This window comes from Rhipicephalus microplus, chromosome 6 (genome assembly GCF_043290135.1).
Source record: "Rhipicephalus microplus isolate Deutch F79 chromosome 6, USDA_Rmic, whole genome shotgun sequence".
Taxonomy (NCBI): domain Eukaryota; kingdom Metazoa; phylum Arthropoda; class Arachnida; order Ixodida; family Ixodidae; genus Rhipicephalus; species Rhipicephalus microplus.
In genome coordinates this window covers 38839570-38858184 of record NC_134705.1, presented here as the reverse complement: position 1 = coordinate 38858184, position 18615 = coordinate 38839570, and the positions used below count along the sequence as shown (strand labels likewise).

Sequence of the window (18615 nt, the reverse complement as noted above, 5' to 3'; positions counted from 1 at the left end):
CCCAAGCACAAAAACCACAAGCTTTCTTCCATGCGAAACAGATTGCGTGAAATCGTATTCACCAGCAACAAAAAGCCCACACGCATCGATATAATCTTCGACGAAGAAACATGCAGTATGCACCGGCAAACAGAGAACGAGAGTGGATTTACATACGAATACGTGGCCGGTCTGTAAAGCTACTTTTTTTTTCAGATCATTCTTTTTCACTGATATTAGATATATCGATTCGATGAACTACGAGGCTGTTCAGGAAGAGCAAGAAAAGTCACCATGATGGCAGAATTGTGCAGAAATCATTCATGTGATAAAAATCTAACTTTATTACGACAAAAGATGAACAATTTGGAGAACGCCTCTCGATAACAGATTTAACAAAAGTGCGTCATGACAAGCATTATCGGCAAAACCAGTAAAATCATAACATTTCGAACAATGACGGGGCATACCTATTGACTGAAAATATGACACGAGCTGCGCGTGACGTTTTTTGCCCGATGACATCTCTTCCTGCTTAGTTACCAGCAATATCATAGGAAAGAGAAGTGACAATGCAATTGAAGGGCGATACAAATCTTGCATTTTGCTCATTCTAGATGAATTCGAAAACGTTTTGCGGCAGTGAATTCTTTAAGCAATAATGCATTATGTGAATCTTCTATATGGTTTCTTGAGAAGGTGCTGGGGGGCACCTATTATTTTATCCCAATATTTCAGGTAATTTCTCTAAATCAATTCAGTCGCTAATGCATGTTTCTGGGCACGGGTGGTACACAGGTATACCTAAAATGGTTCAACCGGAATCAAAGAAGAAGAAAATTTCCCGTGCCGTTATCTTGAATAAGGACAGAAGCATCGCCAAAGATCACCTTTATCTTGAAACCTTTTTTTCCTCATACTAATACTGACAAAAGTAAAAAACTTATGTGACCTACCTAACATTTCATCGTTTTTTTTTCTGCAATGTCACTTTCCTGTGCAACAGGGAGTGCAATTATTATGTGCAGCTCTCAGGAGCAAAAAAGGGTGTGAATTTCTTATGTAGCTGTTACTTCGTTATTTTCCACAGAAAATCATCGTAGGACAGCAGCAAGAAAGTCTGCATCGGTAAAATAAAGGATTCTTCCAACCGCTCTTATATACGGGCAGGTTGCAAAAGTGAGACGCTTCTTATTTCTGAAGTTGTGAGCCAAGCAATAGTGTCAGCCTGACTGCAATTTTGTCACATTAGATCAACAATCACCTATGGACAATTGCAAATCCTGTGCGTTGGAATCGCTCGACCATTTTTTTAATGTGGTCACTTCTGAGGAGACAAATGTGGGCACCAATGGCAAAAAAAAATTACTGCACCACCAATCTACATCTTTTTAATTAGTAACTCCGCGCTTCACAACCGCCTTCTTTTTCTATACGCTGCGACTCTCGGTATACAGAAAACGCTATTGGTGCTCGAACACGTTCTCGACCATAGAGATCTTTCCACTTCGGTAACGGTCACCAAGGGCTTCCTAGGCCTGGAGCTTTAGGACAGCGTCCAACATCCGGGAAAGCCTGTGCGCAGACGCTGTTCACACGCTCGAGCAGTGAGGTGTTGAAGCGCAGGGCCGAGCGATCCACTATGGAAGGTTGCTTGACACAGTCGAAGCCTCCGAACTCACAGATGCGATAGTGGTGTAGCAGGGCGTCTTCTGGTGACACACGTTGTGTTGCCTGGTGACGACCGCCTGCGTGCAAAGCAAAACATCGCAATGGCACTCTGTTCAAAAGTCAGCAACTTTTTCGCTCATGTTGTGATAACATTGAAAATGCAACAGAAATGAAACAAAAAATTACAGGCTGCGCTGTTGTAACATGCTTATCTCTCTGTTTTTTTTCCCAGCAAGCTGCCTAAAGTTAATGGTCACTAAGCTACAAGAATTGAACGGAAAGAATTGAACACGTTCTGAAAAACGAAGGAAGCGTCAAAGCAGTGAAGAGGAAACTTGGGATACGCTAAAATCGCATGTATGCACTAAGGGACTGTTACATAGCTAGCCGGGCAGCCACGGCAAGCATACGCAGACAACCGCAGACTAGGGCAACGAGTGAACGTTTATTGTTTCGCGCAAGCTTCTTTTGTAGCTTCATCTACGAAGCAGGGAGAGGGGGAAAAGGGGGGGCGGGAATGGCTATCGCTTCAGCCATCGACAGAAACACGAAGGGGGGAAAAGGGGGGGACGTAGAAGTAGGAGAGTTCAGTTCGCAACACTTCTCTCTTCTTAAAAATGGAACCGTTGTACTGGCTTGCGTTGTCTGGTAGAACGCCGAAGCACTGGTTCCGCGCTTGGGGTCGCCGCTTGTGTAGGACCGGCCTGTGGCATGGTTGGCACTGGATGGTCGTGGGGGCTTGCGGTAGTGAGCGCTTCTGGAGGCAGCACGGTGGAGCTTGTAGTTGAGGGCCCCGGCGATCGTTTCGGCAGCATGGACATATTAGACTCTGATAAGGATGCAGAGCCCGGCGATGGGGACTGCGATGCTTGTCGAGGGCGCACTTGGTCAACGTGGCGTCTGACTACAGAATGAGGAGTTTGGACGGTCACCATTCGGGATCCTGCAGTGGACTGCACACGCCCTGGTGTCCACTTTTCTCCGACACCGTAGTTCCGCACGTACACGTTGCTTTCTATGGGGACCACCCAGTCATCTGATGCCGGCGGCGAGTCTGCAACAGTTGAGGGAAAACACGCATCCAATCGTGAACGTAACTGGAACCCTAGCAGCAATTCTGACGGAGATTTTCCCGTCTTCTGTGGTGTTCTCCTGTAGTTGAACAGGAGCCGCACAAGGTTGTCCTCCAAATTACCCTCCCTCATCTTCCGAAGTCCATCCTTTATTGTACGCACTGCTCGTTCTGCCGCTCCATTAGACTGTGGATGAAAAGGCGCCGTTTTCAGATGCATTATGTTGTTCTTTGCCACGAACGTAGCAAAATCCTGGCTAGAAAACTGTGTCCCATTATCCGAAACAATGGTTCGCGGGACGCCGAATCGACTGAACATGGCGCGCAGACAGGTGATTGTGCTTGTTGTGGTGGCATGCTTTACTGGCACGGCTTCTATCCACTTGGTATGGGCATCTACTGCAACTAGAATCATCTTGCCTGCTATGGGTCCGGCAAAATCGACATGTAGCCGCGACCATTTTTCATTGGTTTTCGGCCAGTTTACTGGTGGTGCCGCTGCCGGCATTGGCATGTTTTGGGCACAGTTCGTGCAGCCGGCTGAAAGCGCTTCAATATCGCGGTCTAGTCGGGGCCACCAAAATTTTGACCTTGCCACTGCTTTCATTCCTGACGAGCCTTGGTGGGTCTCGTGCAACAGTTTCAAAAGACGGTCCCGCGCTTTTTCCGGTATCACTACGCGATGCCCCCAATACACTAGACCATGGGCTACGGACAGTTCTAGTTTGCGGTCGAAAAACGGCCGCATCGTTTCCTCCAGCTGTTTTGCACTTTTGGGCCAGCCATGTAATATACAATTCTTTACCGCCGTTACTGCGGGGTCTGTGGCCGATAGCTGCTGTAGCTCCCGTGTTGTGATAACGCCATCGTCAAAATTATCCAGAGCGAGGACATATTCCGGTGGCTCACCCACGTCATCAGCCTCCGTAGACCGCAGTGGCAGCCTGCTCAGGGCGTCCGCGTTGAGCAACTGTTTTCCCGGCGTGTATTGCAGCTTGTAGCGGTAGCCACCCAAGTACAGTGCCCAGCGCTGGATACGTGCTGCAGCCAGGGGTGGCGTCGGGCGGTCGGATTGCAACAAGCTCAAGAGGGGCTGGTGGTCCGTCACGAGAGTGAATTGGCGACCTAAAAGGTAATCACGAAACTTAGTGACGCCAAACACTAAAGCCAGGGCCTCTCTTTCCAGCTGAGAGTAATTTTTCTCGGCGGCCGTCAGTGTACGGGACCGGAACCCAATGGGTTTTGGCATGCCGTTACTCGTGTGAAAAAGCGCCGCGCCCACACCGTAAGGGGAAGCATCACATTCGAGCTTCAACTCTTTCAACGGGTCAAATTGAACAAGAACCTGAGCTTGCATTAGGCTGTCTTTTGCTTTCTCAAAGGCAGCTTCTTGTTGCCGCCCCCACTGCCATACTGTGCCCTTCTCCAAAAGTTTGTTGAGCGGAGAAAGTAGAGTGGACATATTTGGAAGAAATTTGGCATAAAACGTCAGCATTCCTAAAAAGGAACGCAGCTCCGCCACGTTCTGTGGGCGAGGTGCCTGAGCGATCGCTTCCAAATTTTTCTCTGTGGGATGAAGGCCCTCTCTGTCTATCCGATGGCCGAGATATGTGACAGAAGGCTGTCTAAAGCTGCACTTATCAGACCTTAGCTTAACTCCGTGTTCACGGAACCGTTGCAACACACTCTTCAGGCGTTCACTCCCATCGCCACGAGCCTCCGAAACCAGTACATCATCAAGGTAAGCCTGAACCCCTGGCAAACCTGACAGTATTGCATCCATTTTTCTTTGAAAAATAGCCGGAGCAGAGGATATTCCGAAGGGAAGCCTATTATACGAAAACAAGCCTCTGTGCGTGTTAATGACGCAGAGCTTCCTTGCGGCTTCATCCAAAGGAACTTGATTATAGGCATCTCGCAAATCAAGAATGCTAAAATACTCCCCGCCGTTTAGAGATGCAAACATGTCTTCAATCACTGGGAGAGGGTACTGCTCAACTGTACAGGCTGGATTTAGGGTGGCTTTGAAGTCACCACAAATTCTAACAGTTCCGTCTTTCTTAAGTACCGGCACGATGGGAGTGGCCCAATCGGAATGTTGGACTGGTGAAAGTACACCGATGGCTACCAGCCTGTCCAGTTCTTGCGTCACCCTGTCCCTTAGAGCGTAAGGTATGGATCTTGCCTTACAGAATTTCGGCACCGCTCCCTCTTTCAGCTGCAATGTGGCTGGAGGCCCCTTGATCAGGCCAAGATCCTTGGAGAAGACGTCGTGGTAGTCGTCGACAATGTTGTGAACTGCCCCAGCGGGTTCTGGCGTTGAGTGTAGCAAGTCTTGTGCCGACGGCTGCAAAACTGGAACCCCCGCTCTGTGGAGCAAGGAAATCAGATCCCGGCCACACAGGTTAGGTCCCGAGCAGTTCAGTACAATAAGACGGCAGTAAACTGAGACGGCCCTGTATTGCACACAAAGTTGCAATTCCCCCATCACTGGGAGTGGTCCAACGTAGCATGACAACTTCACCTGAGAAGGTTTAAGCGCTGGCCACTGTTCGCGATGCTTGTCAAACACGTTTTTGGAAATTACGCAGACAGGCGAGCCAGTATCTACTTCCATTGTAAGTTGTACGCCATTCCATGAAAAACTGCGCCTTATCGGCGGCTCGAGGCGGCTTTTTCGTGCAGAAAGTAAGGTCCATATATGTGTCTCGTCCTTATCGTCGTCTTCAGTTACGGCTTCTTCGAGAGTCAAAGCTCTTCCCTCCACTGCATGCGTTGCGACGCGGCTCTTACTGGCGGTTGTGCGGCACATCTTTGCGAGATGCCCATGCCGTCCGCAGCGATAACACCTTGCTCTAATCCAACGACAGCTGTTGCCGTCGTGTTTGCTGCTTCCGCATCTATCACAATGCTGTGCCGCGTGCCGAGTCGGAGATGTTTTAACAGTGTTGGCCTCGGACGCGCGTAGCTTAAGCAAGGGCGTAGCTTCTGAGGTCATGCTTTCGGCACCATTTTCAGCTGCTTCGACAGACAGTGCCAATGCTTCGGCTTCTTCTAGCGTTAAATCCTTTTTTGCCAACATCTGTTTCCTCAGTGCCACGGAGCGTACGCCGCAGACAATGCGATCCCGAAGCATGCGGTCAAGAGACGTGCCGAAATTGCAGTTGTCTGCTATTCGGCGAATAGCAACGAGAAATGCGCTAACGCTTTCGCCTGGAAGTTGTGAGCGATTGAAGAACTTGTAGCTTTCCGTTATCTCGTGCTTCTTAGGGTCATAATACTCATTCAAGCTCTGAACGACTTCCTTGTATGTCAGTTCATTTGGTGCACGCGGGGCTACTCTGCCGGCTAGCACCTCGACCGTCTTACTAGACAACGCCGAAACTAGTAGTGCTCGCTTCTTAGCCGGGTCCGTTACACTGTTCGCCTCGAAATACGCTTCTGCTCTGACGAGGTAAGGCTTCCACTTATCTTTCGTTTCGTCGTAATCCGGCAACTGCAGGGAGGCCATCGTGGTCGGTCCTCGTTCGTCTGACGCCAGGACTCGTAGTCCGTCAGGTACCGTGGGTAGCGAAAACCGACTTCGTCGCCACTGTTACATAGCTAGCCGGGCAGCCACGGCAAGCATACGCAGACAACCGCAGACTAGGGCAACGAGTGAACGTTTATTGTTTCGCGCAAGCTTCTTTTGTAGCTTCATCTACGAAGCAGGGAGAGGGGGAAAAGGGGGGGCGGGAATGGCTATCGCTTCAGCCATCGACAGAAACACGAAGGGGGGAAAAGGGGGGGACGTAGAAGTAGGAGAGTTCAGTTCGCAACAGGGACAAAGAAGGCAAAATAACTACCAATATGAATAGGATAGTTAAAATAGCGGAGGAGTTTTACAGAGATCTGTACAGTAGCTGTGACAACCACTACCTTAATACTATAAGAACTAGCAGTAATCGTGATAACACCCCAACAGTAATGATAGAAGAAGTCAGAAAAGCTCTGGAGAGCATGCAAAGAGGCAAAGCTGCTGGTGAGGATCAGGTAACATCAGATCTGCTGAAAGATGGAGAACAGATTGTGTTAGAAAACCTAGCCACCCTGTTTACGAGGTGTCTCCTGACGGAAGGAGTACCTGATTCTCGGAAGAACGCTAACATCATCTTAATACATAAGAAAGAAAATGACAAGGACTTGAAGAATTACAGGCCGATGAGCTTGCTCTCTGTAGTAAACAAGTTATTTACAAAGGTAATTGCTAACAGAGTAAAGAAAACATTAGAATTCAATCAACCAAAAGAACAAGCAGAATTTCGAACAGGCTACTCAACAATCGTCCACATTCATACTATCAATCAGGTAATAGAAAAATGCTCAGAATATAACCATACATAGCTTTCATAGATTACTAGAAGGCGTTTGATTCAGTAGAAATATCAGCCCTCATGCAGACGCTGCGGAATCAAGGCGTCGATGAAGTATATAATGTTATGAGAAGGAGACCGACTCGGAGGGGTAGTCATCGATGTATTTACAGCCGGTTAGGCGAGCAGCGTCAGCCACACAGATCAATTCACGCCCGTCTATCTGCTTTGTGTTCTTCAACTCCATGCACTGACACGTAGCATGACCCCCGGTGGCGCAGGCACCATTCAGGTGCTTTAAAGGTCGTTATCTGACGCATTCTTGTAGGGCTTGATCTGCGAGACGTGTACAATATCACTGGGCCGCATAGTAGATGATGATGGATAGATAAGGCTGATCTCGTAGGTGACAGGTGTTACTTGACTCAATATACGGTAGGGTCTCGTGTAATGAGGCAGAAGCTTTTCTGATAGGCCCAGCCAACGTTGAGGGGACCAGAGGAAAACGAGGGTATCGAGAGCGAAATGTACGTCTCTATGTTCCGCATCGTACCTACGGCATTAGTTGGTTTGCGACGCAATCAGCCGAGCGCGAGCGAGCAGACGGGCATGATAGGCTAGTGCGATCGCGTCGCGGGCATTCCCGCTGGTGGAAGAAGTGTGAGCTGGGATGACTGTGTCCAGGGGTAAAGTCGGCTCTCTTCCGTACAATAAGTAGACTGGCAAAAAGCCCGCTGTATCGTGACGGGATGAATTATACGCGATAGTTGCGTAGGGTAAGGCAAGGTCCCAGTTTCGGCGGTCGGGCGACACGTACATAGCGAGCATATTTGTTGAAGTGCGGTTAAATCGTTTCGTGAGGCCGTTTGTTTAAGGGTGGTAAGCGGTTGTCAGTGTGTGTTGCGTGGAACAAGAACACAGAATGCCGGCGATGACTTGGGGTAGAAATGTACGGCCACGGTCTGTGAGAAGCTGTCTTGGAGCACTCTGAATTAATATTACGTCTCGTAACAGGATGTAAGTGAAGTCGGTTGCACAGCTTGCCGGTAGAGCTCCCATAACAGCGTAGCGTGTAGCGTAGTCTGTATAACATCTATCCATTTGTTTCCCAATGTTGATGTGGCAAAAGGACCAAGCAGGTCTAACCCAACAGGGTAAAATGATTCCGCGGGTATGTCAATCGGTTGAAGATGGCTAGCGGGTAGCAGCGACGGTGTTTTACGACGTTGAAATAGGTCACACGTGGCGACGTATTGGCGTACCGAGCGAGCAAGGCCTGGCCAGAAGAAACGGCGCCGTACGCGCTCGTATGTTCGGGATACGCCGAGGTGTCCAGCCGTGGGAGCATCGTGAAGTTCGGTGAGAACACAGTGGCGCAAATGCATAGGCACAACAATGAGAAGGTCGGGCCTGTCTGGTCGGAAATTGCTATGGTATAGCACAGCCTTTTGAATGACAAAGTAGCGAACGGAAGCGTCATTTGGGAGGATTCCATACGGCTGATGATGTCAAGCAGCCGTGGATCACGCTTCTGTTCTTCCCCAGTATTAAGGAAGTCAGACACTGACAAGATAGAGTTCTCCGTCAGTGCCCTCAGAATCGTCGACAGGGTATCGGGAGAGGCAATCGGCATCATGGTGTAGGCGACCAGATTTGTAAACCACCGAATAGAAAAACTCTTGCAGGCGCAAAGCCAAGCGACCAAGGCGGCCTGATGGATCTTTCAAAGAGTTGAGCCACCAGAGCGCGTGGTGGTCGGTAACTACCGAAAATGGGCGTCCGTATAGATAAGGTCGAAATTTCGCCACCGCCCATACAAGAGCCAAGAACTCACACTCTGTAATCGTATAGTTACGTTCAGGGGCGGATAAGAGGTGGCTGGCATATGCAATAACGCATTCATGGCCATGTTGTTTCTGAGTTAGCACTGCACCAATGCCATGTCCACTTGCATCTGTAGGGATTTCCGTAGGCGGAGCAGGGTTGAAGTGTGCCAGAATCGGAGGAGTAGTGAGAAGAGTGATGAGAGTCGAGAACGCAGAAGCCTCTTCGGAGCCCCATGAAAACGGGACGTCTTTCTTGAGGAGATGCGTAAGCGGCCTCGCTATGGGCGCAGAATTTTTCGCGAAGCGTCGGAAGTAGGAACATAGTCCGATAAAGCTGCGTACATCCTTCGCAGATCCTGGTAAAGGAAAGTTTTTGATGCACTGATTTTCGCCGGGCCTGGTTGTACACCGTTGGCGTCTACTAAATGGCCAAGCACTGTGATTTGATGACGTCCAAAGTGACATTTAGACGAGTTGAGCTGCAGGCCAGCGCAACGGAAGATTCGCAGGACGGCTGAGAGGCGCTCTATATGAGTTTCAAATGTTGGTGAAAAGACGATGATTTCGTCCAAGTAGCACAAACAGGTTGACCATTTGAATCATCTGAGCAGGAAGTTCATTATTCGTTCGAAGGTGGCTGGAGCGTTACAAAGGCCGAAGGGCATCACCTTGAACTGATATAGACCATCAGGGTGATGTATGCCGTCTTTTCACGGTCCATTTCATCTACCTCTATCTGCCAGTAGCCGGAATGAAGGAGGAAAATAGTAGGACTCATAGAGGCAATCAAGAGCATCATCTATTTGGGTAGAGGGTAGACGTCTTTCTTGGTTTTTTGTTTAGCTATCGATAATCCACGCAGAAACGCCATGCACCGTCTTTCTTCCAGACTAGCACTACAGGAGAAGCCCAAGGACTGCAGGATGACTCATTTATGTCCTTGGTGAGCATTTTGTCGACCTCACTTTGGATAATGTGACGCTCGGCCGCGCCGACACCCGATATGGACGCCTATAAATAGGATGCTCATTACCAGTGTTTATGCGATGGCTCGTACCGGTAGCTTTCTCCAACGGACGGCCGCTGATGTCAAAAACGTCGATGTAGGACAGTAGAAGCCGGTGGAGCGCATCAGTCTGCTGCGGCGTTTAGTTGGAAGCGATCATCGACGTAATAGCGCTGTCGGAGGAAGTGGCAGATTGATGTTGAGCGTGGGGGTCAGAAGGAGCGGCTATCGCGAGAACATCTACCGCATTGTCTTCTAAGGTGCAGAACAACGCGAAAGAGATCCCTTGTGGCAGAACTTGAGGTGTCAAGCTAAAGTTGACAACTGGGAGGCACGTAGAATTTCCTGCGACGGACAGAATGGTGTGCGGTAATGTGATGCCACGGTTTATGAGGACATCAGTGATAGGGGTCAGAACAAAGTCACCGTCCGGAACTGGTGGTATTGAGACGAGCTCTATGTAGGTCAGTGTCTGTGGAGGGAGGCGTGCGTGTCCCGTTGTGCAGAGGCGACTGGGCCGTTGTGCGAGAGGTTCTGTCACCGGCAAGTATAGACGGAGCGTATTGGTCGAACAGTCTATAAGGGCAGAATGCGCGGACAGGAAATCGAGGCCTAAGATTACGTCGTGGGGGCATTTATCAGGCACAGTGTAGAGAACAACTGTGTGTCGATCCGCAATGCTCACATGAGCGGAGCACATTCCAACGATAGATGCTATTCCATCATCCGCAACACGGACGAACTGAGTGGTCGCAGATGTGAGAACCTTCTTGAGCTTGCGGCGAAAATGACTCGTGATCACGGACAGTTGAGCGCCGGTGTCGACAAGAGCAGTGACATATAAGCCGTCTACTTGTACGTCCATGAGGTTCCGGTTTGTCGGTATCACCAAAAGAGGATTTTGGTCAGTCCGAGCGATGCCACCTTCGGGGACTGCAACACTTAGTTTTCCGTTGGGGAACCTCGTGGGAAGGCCAGGGAAGATGGTCGGCGGGGCTGTGGAGAACGAGACTGGCGCATTGGGGGGATGGAGAGCGGGAGTAGCGGTGTTCAGAAGCAGGTTCCTGGGCAAAATCGTCGCGGCTGGTCTCATGGTGATAGGCAGGACGTGCATAGAAGGGACGAGAGGACGGTTGTGCAGGAGGATCCCAGCGACTTCTGCAATGGCGAGAAATGTGCCAGATTCTGTGACACGAGAAGCAGATCAGCTTGTCATCGTGTGTCCGCCATGCGGACGCATTACGAAACGTTGAGGCAGAGCCGGTTGGGAAGAGACGTGCAGGTGTGTATGGGCCTGATAGTCGGTGCGGGGAGGCGGTGAGATAGAGTGAATTCCCAAGCTGGCGATTTGCTGCCGGACGACTGCTTGAATGAGAGGCAACGTAATTGGCGGAGAGGGGTCAGGGGACGTTGGTTCCACCTCAGCTGGAGCAGCCGCTTCAAGTTCCCACCTGACGATTCGCGTCAAGTTGTTACAGGTGTCTGGTGGATGATATGTGCCGAGACACGAGGGCGTCGCAGTGGTGTTCGGGAGGCGCTCGAACTGATGGAAGATGCGTCTGCTTTTAGCTTGTTGGAACCGGGGGCATTCTTGAATGATCGCATCAACAATGACACATTGTTGAATACCAACAAGTTGAACGCATCGTCAGCGATACCCGTTAGGATATGCGCAACTTTTTGAGGTTCGGACATGTTTTCGTCCGCTTGGCGGCATAGTGAGAGGACAGCCTGAATGTAAACGATGTAGGGCTCTGTGGAAGATTGTGCGTGAGTCGACAACTCATTTTCCAGAGCGTCACCATGACCAGAGATGTTGCCAAAAAGCTCACGGATCTTTTCCTTGAAGCTGTCCCAGCTTGTTATGTCATGCTCGTAGTTTTCAAACCAAACACGAGGGGTTCCGTCGAGATAAAAGATGACGTTTGCGAACATAAGAGTGGGATCCCACCTGTAAGTGGCGCTGACGCGTTCGTAGAGGCGTAGGCACTGGACGACGTCGGAACCCTCGCTGCCCGAGAATACGCCGGGGTCTTTGAGCGCGGGAAGCGTCACGAAAGTTGTTGCGGGCGCTGGGTTGACAGGTTGGGCAGAAGGGCGGGCGACCGTAGAGGATGCAGCCGAGTCCTGAGTGGTCATGTTGTAAGCCGCGATGGAGCGTCCGCTTCGGAGTTCCGTGGCGAGGACGGGGATTGCGGAACTCCAAAAAATATGTTACGAGAATGAGACTGACTCGGAGGGGTAGTCACCGATGTATTTAAAGCCGGTTAGGAGAGCAGCACCAGCCACACAGATTAATTCGCGCCAGTCTATCTGATTTGTCTTCTTCAACTCCATGCACTGGCACGTAGCAATATAAACATCCTTGAAGAAATCTACAGGGGGTCAACTGCTACTATAGTGCTTCATTAAGAAAGCAACAGAATACCAATCAAGAAGGGTGTAAGGCAGGGGGATACAATCTCCCCAATGCTGTTTATCGCATGCTTACAGGAGGTTTTCAGAAGCCTAGAATGGGAACAGTTGAGGATAAGAGTAATGGAGAGTACCTTAGTAACCTGCGCTTTGCCGATGACATTGTATTTCTGAGTAACTCAGGGGACAAATTTCAACTCATGATTACAAAGTTAGACAAAGAGAGCAGAATGGGGGGCCTTAAAATTAATCTGCAGAAAACGGAAGTAATGTACAATAGCCTCGGAAAAGAGCAGCGCTTCGAGATAGGCATTAGTGCACTTCAAGTTGTAAAAGACTATGGTTACTTAAGGCAGGTAACAAACGCGGAGCCGAACCACGAGAGTGAAGTGACTAGAATAAGAATGGGGTGGAGCGCATTTAACAAGCACTCAAATTATGACAGGTGGATTGCCCTTATCCCTCAAGAGGAAGGTATATATCAGCTGTATCTTGCCGGTACTTAGCTATGGAGCAGAAACCTGGAGACTTACAAAGAGGGTTCAGGTTAAATTGAGGATGACGCAGCGAGCATTGGAAAGAAAAATAGTAGGTGTAACCTTAAGAGACAAGAAGAGAGCAGAGTGGATTAGGGAACAAACAGGGGTTAAGGATATCATAGTTGAAATCCAGAAGAGGAAATGGACATGGGCTGGGCATGTAACGCGTACACAGGATAACTGCTGGTCATTAAGGGCAACTAACTTGATTCCCAGAGAAGGCAAGCGGGCTAGGGGGAGACAGAAGATTAGGTGGGCAGATGAGTTTAAGAGGTTTGCGGGTATGAATTGGCAGCAGCAAGCACAGGACCGGGTTAACTGGCAGAACATGGTAGTGGCCTTTGTTCTGCAGTGGACGTAGTCAGACTGATGGTGGTGGTGGTGGTGATGATGATGATAATGATGATGATGATGAGAAACCCCAGGTGGTCGAAATTTCCAGAGCCCTCCGCTAAGGCGTCTCACATGATCATATAGTGGTTTTGGAATGCTAAACCCCACATATCAATCAATATGTTTTGTTATCAACTCTGCGCTCTGACTCAATCTTTGGATCACCAGATTCACCACCGGCGTTTTCTGGCGCACCTTAGAAACTCACAATAAACTGTTCGTGCTTTTGTTGTGCGTTTCGGCGTGCTGATACGTCATCCTTTGGAGTGTACTTGGCGATTGCCTCGGTAATAGAGGGATAAGTTACAACCATTCACCGACTAACCGAGTCTCGCCTATCTCCCGGGATCGGGTATCGACAGTGGCTGATCGATGGAGAGAAGCCGCTTGCTTCCCAATATTTACCAAGTCCGTCGTCTCCCCGTCGTTCTTCATCTGATTCTAATTTTATAATACTCTTCATCTTATTCTGATTGTTATCACCAGAATCACCAGAGTTCTGACGCCATTCTCTTTTCTGAGTGTGAGGAGCTAACTCATCGCGCCGAAAAGTTTTCGTTGTTGGATGCCTTTCTTTGAGCTTGCTTGATGTCACTTCACAGAAGCAAACTGACGTGAAAGAAGCTCAGAGGGCAATAAAATTTGTCGTCGTTCTGTCAAAACACAATGGCTTTCTCTCTGTTTCTCTCGATAAAACATCATGACGCATTTCAAAAGACGCGCACTATGTCACTTCGATGTCTGAGAATCAGCACACCGTGGAACTGTCCTCGAACCTTCTGGTTTGCAGTTTTGAGTGTCGTGACGTTCTTGTTGCGTATTCGAGGCAACGACTTCGGAGGCCACGTGGCTTTTTACAGTGAAGGCTGTTATGAAATCACAACTTGGGTCACGCGCACTTGTCTGCCACCATAGCCGCACTAGCGGTGTCCGTAACCACATCACATGATATATATTAGATGAAAAAAATAGACTAGCCTCAAATACACAGTGGACCTCGAGCCTGGGTTCACTGGGTGCCAGCCCCTGCATTATACAGCTGAGCTACGCCGGCGCTTCTGACTTGTTGGCAAACTTGCCTTAGATAGGCTTAATGTCGGGAAAGCAATCGCGTTAGTACGACTTATAAAGCGTTCTAAAACAGCTAAACAACAACCAGTCGTCACACAATGCAATCAACGTAACGAGTGGGCCGTCAAACGCTCGAACCGATTACAAAAGCCTGTTCTTGTTCCCATATTACTGTAGCGCATAACCACTTCAGGCATACCTCATCGTCGTCGGCCACTGCATGAAGAATCAGCATGAAATTCCTCGCAATACTTTAGCGGATACCATGCTTCTCAGAAGAATAACAAAAATAGCATGGCGAATGCCAGCCCACTACCAATTTTTTTTAATGCCATAGTAGGCGTCAAGCAATTGTGCTTGCAGTAGTATATACCCAATGAGTGTTTAGAAAAGGCTCTGAAAGGCCGCTCTTCGAGGTTTCGCTATGATTGTGTTGCACCTTCCGCTCAGGCTTGGCGTTTTTGGTGGTCCTACCTCGTTCACGTGCTTTCTGACCTGAAAGTAATGAATTCGATCTCGGCCATGACGGTCTTTTCAGAATGGAAGTGAAGGGCGAGAGGCCCATGCACTGTGCGCTGGCCGTCCATGTGAAAGAGCACCAGTTGGTGAAAACTTCTAAACCTTTATACTACCCCCGTGCCTCATTATTACATTGTTGTTATGACCCCTGCCCCTTACAGCTGTATTAATATTATTATTGTTTACACGTTTGAGGCTTTGCGAGAAGACTGGATCACCTGTGTTATTTTTATTTTACAGTGGAAGCTCTTATGAGATCACAACACTGGCTGCGTGCGCGCCGTAGTTGTGAGCCACCGGTGTCGGTAACCACTATCGCACGAAATAAGAAAGGAAAGTAACGAAATAAAAAAAATTCAGGCACAATGGGATTTCGACCAGGGTTCCCTGCGTGTCAGCCCAGTATTCTATGACTGAGCCTCTCCAGCGCTTGGAATTCTATTGCAAACTGACCTTATGTAGGCTTGAAGTCGAGAAAGGAATCGCGGTAATATGAGTTATAAAGCGGTGTAGAACAGCACAGGAACAACCAGGTGTCACATATTGTGAGTAGAACAACGAGTGGGTCATCGAATTCTCCAACCATTTACACAAGCTTCATGTTTTTCACCTATAAACTGTGGCGCATACACCAGTGGGCTACTGTGGGGAATACAAAGCTTCTGACATATCTCTTTTTTGTCGTGGGTGACAGCACAAAAATATTGCGCCATCTTTTCAGTGTGCAGCAGGTACCACGCTTCTCAGAAGAATGACGAAGGTCGCCATTTTGAATGCCTGCTCGCTATACAATGATTTATGGCACAGTGAGTACCCGGCAAGTGGGCTTGTATAGCAGCTAAAAAAGAGTGTTATGAAAAGGCTCTGAAAGGCTGCTCTTCCAGCTTTTGTTCTGACAGCGCTTCGTTCACGTTCCATGCAAGCCTAGTGGTTATTTTTTTTTCATTTGGTCACATTTTATGCCGTAACCGAAACGCGCATGTTCTATTTTAATCGAAAAAGCAAGAAACTAGGGAGCGAATCTGTTGATGTTTCTCGCTTAAAACAATTACTGGATAAATAAATTTTAAGTCCAGCAAAAGTTAGAAGATCCTTAATATGTCTATGTTGGTGTCTCTCTTTGAAGGCAGCCACTGCCTCTCACTGAACTAGTTAGGTGCACGTCAGTGTTGCAGTTCCGTGTATAAGTGGACTTGGGTTTCTTTTCACAGTGAGGAAGACGAAGTTTTTCCTGGGTGGAGCGCCGGTTCCAGTCTCTGCTATTTTTTCTCGTTTTTCATTGGTGCTTGTGGAAGACACCGTTCTTCTCCCTGCGCAAATGGACATAGAATCACCAGGGCCTCCACCCATACCTTCCACGTCGTCTGTAGCCACTCTAAGAAACGCTCCGGCCAACCAAGTGGAGTTGACAGTGAGGACACGCTGATATACTCTACGGCCAGTGATGAGAGCTCCGATGAAAGTGACCAAGCCCGTGGCAAGACGCAAGGCAAAAAGGAGGTTACTTACGACATCTCCTTTTCAAAGTAAGGCCACCCCAAATATTCAAGAGCCACCACTTCACACTACTTTGTTTGTCCCGCTGAATGCCACTGACAGCTTGAACCGACTTAATCGCCAGGTCACGTCTATGTCACTTCAGGCGCTCGTTCCGGGACAAATACCAGACGTTAGAATCAATGGCCGCAAGAACGTTCTGGCGATGGACGTTACGCTACGTACTGCTCCCGACGTATTGACCAAGGTGAACGTACTGGGGAACATCAACGTACGTTCTTTCATACCATATGGCAAGGACTCTAGGGCAGGCGTTATCTACGACGTCGACACTTCTACCAGCGATATTGATTTTCCCATTCGAATCGAAGCAGTTACGGAAGCTACTATAATCTTGCAAGCCCGCCGTATCGGGAACTCACGATGCGTGAAACTAGATTTCAAGGATGACAGTCTCCCAACTCAAGTAAGAGTTGGTCATTTTCGACACACAGTATGGCCATTCGTGCCGAAACCTCTTCAGTGCCGGAAGTGCTGTAGAATAGGACACGTGAATACTGTTGGCACAAGTTCTGTTATGTGCTCCCGATGCTCGGAGTCGCACAACACAGAAACCTGCCAAGCAGAACATCGCAAATGCTGCAATTGCCAAGGTCCTCACGAGGCGTCATGAAAGCAGTGCCCAAATGTGAAGAAGGAGATGCAGGTGCTGAGGCAGATGGCCAGAGACGGTTCCACCCTCAGGGAGGCTGCTGCCAAAGTGCGGCGTCGGCGTTCGTGCCAAAGGAAAACTCCTAGGACATCCTCTGCCAAGTCCAGGGATACACCACTACCTCATATCAAGCACTCCCCACCACAAGCATCAACAAGTGCCACCAACAAGCATCCTCAGAAAGACGCAAGAATTATTGACCCTGACGCGTGGCCAGCGCTGCCGTCAGTGACACCGCCAGTAGAGCCGCAGCATCGCCCGCTGAAAGCTACTTCAGAGCGAGTTAGTCGTGACAGTCAAGATAATGAAATAAAAGACGTGATTAAGACCCTTATGAAGACAATTCGAGTACTCATTAATATTATTCAGACTCCGGCTGCCTACATCGCTCTTCAAATATTGGACGCTTTGAATCCAGTGCTATCAAATCTAGAGAAGCACCATGGCTTTTTCTCTGCAGCCCTTCCGTAAACAAGTGAAAGAAGCATCAATTTTCTAATGAAATACCCGAGGTCTTAAACCCCGCATTTCGAATTTTCGACCATATGTTTTCAAGAATCGGTTTCCAATTATCGTAATTCGTGAACCACGTCTTCACAATGCTATACGACTTTTTAAATACGAGGCTTTCAGATCTGCAACCCGTAACAAAAACAGGTCATTGTTTACATCAGGTACGAACTCACATATATTGAGCATCCAGTAACACTGGATGACAGCAACCAATACGTGTGCCTGACAGTTAAGCGTAAGAACGTGAACTTCACGCTAGCGGCAGTGTATATTTCGCCCTCAGGCCACTTCGACCCAGCAAGATTAAGGGTCATTATATCAGTGACACCTGAAACATGGATTAATACTGGTGATTTTAACGCTCAACACCCGCTGTGGGGAAGCCTGAAGATGAACCGTCGGGAAAGAAATGTCCTCTTTTGCATCGGACCACCAACTATATTGTTTAAATGACGGAACTCCCACCTTTTCATGGGGTCTGACATATAGTAGCTGTCTCGACCTAACTTTTGTGTCAAGTAGCCTAAGTACCAAGGTGCAGTGGTGTGCGGACAATGAAACGCATGGCAATGACGACATCCCCACCTATATAAAGATCAAGGGGCTAAGCAAGTCGCTGATCGCGTCCGCTTCACGGATAGACTGGTCAAAGTACAGATCACCGATAAAGAAGTAATGCGAGAGAAAACAATAAGGTTCTCTTGAAAGCCTGGAAGGTATAATGAAGGCCGCTATCCAAGAGGCAACGTTTAATTGTGGACCTTTGCCAGTTTTTTGCAAATACGAGGTGGAGTTGGAGTGACTTCGAGCAATCTGTCATCGCGCTGAACGACGTTATAGGCTCACGAAATCCATCTACGACTTGAGGGAGGCGAGACGTCTACAAAAGAAGATTCAACGTTGAATCAATGCACTACAGTCGCTACGATGGAAGTCACAATGCGAGTCACTCGATCCCAACATATTTTTTCGCAAATATGGAGAATAATCTGCGGCCTACGAACATTGCCACAACAGCATCGCCCGTTCAAATGCCTTGCTCTCCACAAA

At 48.7% G+C, this 18615-nt stretch overlaps 1 protein-coding gene across 3 annotated transcripts in view; it reads right to left on the bottom strand.

The window, feature by feature from the left end:
- Positions 1 to 299: 299 nt before the first annotated feature.
- The window catches only part of LOC119167666 (uncharacterized), a 266980-nt gene continuing 248664 nt past the window's right edge, over positions 300 to 18615 (bottom strand). For all 3 annotated transcript variants that reach the window (XM_037419177.2, XM_075865926.1, XM_075865925.1), the window contains one exon: positions 300 to 1727. In XM_037419177.2, coding sequence (XP_037275074.2) covers positions 1498 to 1727 — 230 coding nt within the window. In that variant the 3' untranslated portion in view covers positions 300 to 1497. The remainder of the gene's footprint in view (positions 1728 to 18615) is intronic.